The sequence below is a fragment of the Aythya marila genome, assembly GCF_965140915.1.
Source record: "Aythya marila genome assembly, chromosome: 10".
NCBI lineage: Eukaryota > Metazoa > Chordata > Aves > Anseriformes > Anatidae > Aythya > Aythya marila.
Window position 1 is genome coordinate 18,559,232 of NC_139051.1, and position 6,000 is coordinate 18,565,231.

The 6,000-nt window shown below is 50.1% G+C and overlaps 1 protein-coding gene across 1 annotated transcript in view; it reads right to left on the reverse strand.

Moving 5' to 3' along the window:
- The window catches only part of NUP210 (nucleoporin 210), a 66,202-nt gene extending 61,110 nt beyond the window's left edge, over positions 1-5,092 (reverse strand). The window contains exon 1 of the mRNA XM_082767999.1: positions 4,815-5,092. Coding sequence (XP_082624125.1) covers positions 4,815-4,993 — 179 coding nt within the window. The 5' untranslated portion in view covers positions 4,994-5,092. The remainder of the gene's footprint in view (positions 1-4,814) is intronic.
- Positions 5,093-6,000: the final 908 nt, after the last annotated feature.

Here is a 6,000-nt window from a genome sequence, read left to right on the forward strand (position 1 = left end):
TGAAGCGGGGCCTGTTGTGATTTATTTCATGAAATGGTCTGTGCAATGGTCTTTCTGTCTTTCTTTCTTTCTTTAAACACTGTAACCTATTTGATGACCCCTCGATACCACTCAGCAACATTAAAAAAACACACATTCTGTTTTCAAACAATGTCTAATTCAGGGCCAAATACGCAAAGGGTGCGGCATAAATCAAAAAGGCTGCGTATTGCAGCGGCATTACTCTGCTGTCATACACGAAGGGATCACTACCGTGCTCTAGATGGACAAGAAACTTCTGCTTTAAAATGACAGCAAAGACAGCAGTTTGCATCATCTCCCACTTACAGCAGGTCTTCAGCAACACGTCAGTGTGTGATAGTGAAAGCTAAGCTTGTCAGAGGTCAAAATTAGATCCTGAGAAGCAAGCAACGGGAAGCATTTCTGGCACTAGCTCTCAATCCCATACCAGCGTCTAGAAGAAAGAGCAGGGCAGGGGAAGAGGAGCTAGAAAGAAGAGCGAGGTGGTGGAGAGGGGGGGCTAAGAGAAGCCCCAGTATTTATTTCCTTCTGGATAAAATCCTACTTGCAGAGGAATTGAGGAAACTTGCAATAAAGACAGCCAGCCCTCTTGCTGATTTCAGTTTCATTCATGAGTTTTCCTCCCTTGGACACAGAACTGCATGCCAAGGTTATAATTTACAGATATACCTGGCCCTATTCCTGTACTTTTCATGGACTGTTCTGCAATATCACCTTGAAGGAATACTTCAAGGAGTATATTTAATTTGTTTATCATCTGGTTAAAAATTCGGCAAATATTTTTCCTTAGATGTAGCAATACTCTGCTAATTTTTATTTCTTCATCACATAGCATTGCTTCTTCAGATCTTCAGACTAAAAGCAACTGTCTATATGAGCAAAAATCCACCTCTGCAGAGAGAGATGCACCACAACTGTCAGTTGATCGAGTATTTTAGGATTACATAGGCAGATGTGTCACCAGAGAGAAAGTGGATAGTAAAGGTTTTCAGGAGTTTGGTAAGACTGGGTTGGGGAATACAGCGCGTGCCTTACTGCTAGTCGCTCCCAGGGCTACCGCTGTTGGCATACAGAAATGAACACACAAGAGGCAGAGCAGCACACAGGCAACTGTAGTCGTATGATAAAAAGTAGATTCCCAGAGAAGCAAGGATGGGAACTGAATCCATTCCAAAAGCAGCACAGAGGGAGCCTGGCAGAGTTCCCTCAAATCTTAAGGATTTTCAACTACCCAGCGGGAGATTATCTCTGTTGTTCACTCAGTCCTCTCCCAGGATGTCTCACGTTGTAATAGGAAAACAAAAAGCGGCAAAAAAAAAAAAAAAAAAATCCTCAATTTGGTTCTTCTTTAAAGGCACATGGAAACATCACACACCACAAAACGAACCAAGGATGAAGCACTTGTGAGATTTTGTAATGGTGATCAACTGACATGCCTGCTAGCTTCAGGGGAAGCAGATTAAGCCAGCAGTGATAGTTTTTGCAGTCCAGCCCAGCTGCAACTTGCATGCTTTGTCAAGCCAACAGGTGGCCGAAGGCGTTTCGCTGTAAGTGCTTCTCTCTGTCCCTTGCCTAGCTGCCTGAAGGAAAGCAGCAGGCTGCGCTGCCCCGCTGCTACTCAGCATCGTGTTTTAAAAACACACAACCGCAACTAAAAGAACGCAATAAACAAAGGTCGGTCTGCACAAGTTGTCCTGACATTAGCTTAGCCTGATTTTAAATTAGAAAATAAACTGGAAAATGGCAGTTTAATGCCAAAATACAGATGTCACATTTTTGCATTATTTCAAATAATCCCGTCTGTTTAAACCTCAGTGTATGTAGTCACCCTTAATGCTTAGGCCACTGAGATGAGACCCACGACTGAAGAGAGCAAAAGTCTAAAAAGCATTTCATAGGTGTTCAGCAGCAAAAGCTGCCAAACTAAGAAACAAGAGTCCCTGCTGTGCCCGTCCTCCTTACCAGGCAGGATATGCTCAGATTCAGAAGTTGTTTCCCCAGCAGTAAACCTACGCTGTAGGGTGACACATTTGTTAAGAGAAAAACCACAACTATTTCTTGTGCCTCTTCAGCTCTGGCAGAAGATCTATGCCAGGCACTCACGCCACCCGTTCCAGTTTCAAGCCAACATCCTCAGGAGCCAGCTGCAGGTGATGTGGACAGCAGCAGGACCTGTGTCAGTTAGCCAACACAGGTACCTCAGCCTGAGTCTGAGCTCCTGCTGCTGTCTGCAGGAGCTTCAAAACGCATTGGGAAATCAGGCACCTCCTCGAGACAAGGGAGCGTTTTGCTACCTGCTGCCATGGCCCTGAAAGGAGGAAATGCAGCACAGCTGAGAACCAAAGAACGGAGCAAGGCTAGCAGGAGCTAACAATCACAGGAAAACAAGTCACCTCGTAACATGGTAAATGACAGCCAGTACCTCACACTAGGCATTCTTCAGTCAGAATCAGAGAACATGTATTTTTAGGCCTCTGGTAAAACAGGCACCCAGAGGAAAACAACAAAAAAACAGAGTATCAGAGATTAGATTGCCAGCCTCAAAGCCAAGTTACAGACCTTGGTCAGCAACTGTAACATATTTTTTTGGAGTACTGTAAGCCATCATGTATATCCCATGGACTGATAAGACCTATCTACAAACCAGTATCAGAAACACAAGATAAGGAGCTAGCAAATGCCCTTTGCCAGCCAAGTACTGCAACATCAGCACTGCATGTAGGTTTTGGTTTCTCTTGAAGTACCAGAGCAACGAGAAAACTGGAAAGCAACTAAGTCACAACATGTTATAGGCTGATTTTTCAAGAAATTAGGTATGAATTCGGAATGCTTGGGATGACTGATGCAGTTCTTCACAAACTCAAGGGACACCATTTGCAGATAGGTTGTGTGATGTGGGTGGTTGGGGGGTAGGAGGCAGCATATAAAGCTGTTACACTACAGCAGCACCTCAGTCCCTTCCTCAGACACAGCCTCAGTCTGATCATTTCCGCTCTGAATTCCTGATTTCAAGTATGTGAGCCCACCCCCCCATCTTACAGACACAGCCACTACTTCTGAAGTCATTACGCTTGCTACTTCTGGACTTGCTCAGTTCAACGGCCTTCTTCCAGTAATAGCTACCGCCAACGACTTTTTCAGGGAGGTACAGGAAACTTGTCAGCCAGTCAATACAGAGCAGCCTGCCCCTCCAAAGTATGGTTCTTCTCAATACCCCACAGTTTAAGGCCTTCAAGGGCATGGATATAGAGGGAATGAGCCACAGATGCAGCCTAACAAAGGTGCTCAGAGCACTGCAGTATTTCTGCTTCTGCTCAACCCTCCCCAGCTACTGCTTCCTCTGCTCATTCTGTAAGCACATGTTGAGTTCTACCACCCACATCCTGCCAGCCCCTGCAAAGCAGAAGTGAAGAAATACACATTTACAACCCCAGTAGAGAAAACAATGGCACACTGTATGAAGTCAGTGTAGTTTCCTTAATTCTCAACTAAAATCAATCTCTGAAGGCATACAGAAGAGAGGATAGAAAAGCGGACTGGAGAGCATCTGCACAAGGGCTGTGACCTGCAGCTGGTACACAGCACCAGTGTGCCATGCTCTGAAGTGCCTACAAACACCCTCAGCGGAGATGTGTGCGGACCAAATCTGGCATTTCCCTGGAGCACATTCCTACCTCTTTTCATCTGTAGGTCCCGGAGATTTACAAACACCTGCAGACTTCTGACAGACAGCATCTGGCACATGCATGAGTGGCTGCAGCCATCCCCCAGCAGGGCACTGGCATAACGGGGACGACGATCTACACCTTGCAGATTTTACTAGCATTTTGACAAGTTTCCTACCCTTCTAGAATGTACCTTACTACACACAGGAAAGTCTTTAAAGGACTCAGTTTTTACAGATTACAGTAAGAAAAGCCTTGTACTTATGAGTTTGTTGCTAAAACAGTCCATAAAATTAAACTACATGACAACATGCAGCTCTATTGAGTAACTTGCTCCCAGTCAACTTTGGCACAGCTCTTCTTACCGCTCTCGTACACGGGAACATCCTCACATGCATAAGTTGCACGGATCAAAGGCCTGTAACTAGCTCAGGGACGAGAAGCATAGGCCCGCCAAAAAAACTCACACAAACAAATAGCCCTAGAAAACCTATTTTAGTAACTGACAGCCACAAAATAACAACTAAAAAGTGTTACCAGCATCTGGCACGTACAGAAGCATCATCCCAAACATCTCCTGACTGCTAGAGCTTTTTCAGGCAGGGACCTGCTGCCAATTACTGATCCAAATTACAGTCCTGGCGCATTAAAGGAAGGGTAAGGAGCAGGTAACGTGCACTTAACGTGCAGGCCGTGACACGGTTTCTACACCTGTGCACACAGAGGCGTTTGCCGCCAACCCCGGGTGCGCGACCCAACCCAGGTTCGGCTCCCACGTGGGCCTCCCCGCCGGGGCGCTGGGTGCTGTGCTGGAGGCCCCCAGGAGCCAGGGGCACCCAACCTCGCTCTGCCCAGCTGACACAGGGCCTCAGCAGCGGGCTCTCCGCCCCACCTCAGCCTTGCGCTGCAGCCGGGCACCTGCTGCCCCTCAGCCCGGACCCCAGCAGGGTGCCACAGCACTGAGGGCTGCAGGACCGCCGGGGGGGGCACGTACGGGGCTAGCGGGTGTTGAGGGTCCCCTTCGGCCCCATCCTTCACTCGCAGCCCCCCTGCAGCGGGCGCGCCGAAAGGGGCCGCCCCCGCCCGGCCGCCCCCCGGGGGGCTCCCTGCCCGCCGCCCCGCACTCACCAGCGGTAGCAGCCCTCGCTGGCCTCCAGCGTGAAGTTGACGTGAGTGCCGCGCGTGAAGGGCAGCAGCACCTTGGGGATGTTGAGCCTGGGGGAGGCGGCGAGGCGCTGGAGGACGAGCGGCAGCAGCAGCAGCAGCAGCATTGGGAGCGGCAGCGCCCGGGGCGCGGGGGGGGCCATGCTCCGCCGCGGGGAGCCGCCGCCGCCGGCGGGGAGCGGGAAAGGGCGGCCGGGAGCCGCGGGCGGAGGGACGTCAGCGCCGGGGCAGGGCCGGGGGCGGAGGGGCCGGGCCGGGCCCCGCGGGGTCGGGTCGGGCCCCTGGGGAAGGGCCGGGCCTGCCCCGGCCGCAGGGAGCCGCGAGGTGAGGGCGCCCCGCACGCGGCTGTGCCGAAGTTTGGGCACGCAGCGAGCCCGGGCTGCCACGGCGCCCTCGGAAAGCGAAAGTGGCCGCCGAGCACCTGGCTGGATTTTCGGGCTCTCGCTGTTGTTAAACGCCCCGATAACGTGAAGTCTTCAGAAATGAAGTCTTTTGCCCTCAGCAAAACAAGCGAACAAAACCAACGCCAAACGAGTGCACATCGAGAGGAAAAACGCCAGCAAAATGACAGGGCAATGGGAAGGTTATTCTGAAGCGCACCACACACAGATGCCCTATAACTGCTGCATATCGTAGTTACACACAATATAAGCTGCATATCGTAAGTTACGATACTGCATATCATAAGTTACACACAATATAAGCTACACTTTCTATAGCTACTCGACCCGTGCCCCCTGTGCACAGGTGAACACACCACACGCCATCAAACCGTGCAGGCATTCCGGTTACACATGGGGAGTCGGGGCTCACGCAGTGCAGCAACCAAAATGTTCTGTGCTGCTGCCCTCACGGACCTTCCAAATCAATTACCGCGATTTAGAGTCTAAAGAGAGGTAATAGTAGCACACCTAACAAAAGGACCGTTCGGTTAAGGATGAAGCTCTGGCTGGGAATCCTAGAAGCTTACAGCAAACTGAGTAGGAAACGAAAAGGGCAGCTAACAGGCTTGGGGAAAGACAACTAATAGTAAATTCAGGCAAGAATAATGGAGATGGGACTTTTTTCCTGGTGCTCTCACTGTTTAAGTTGAAGTGTAAGACTCTGTCCTGTGAAGTAGCTGGGAACAATGGTCAGTTTCTTTCCTCCT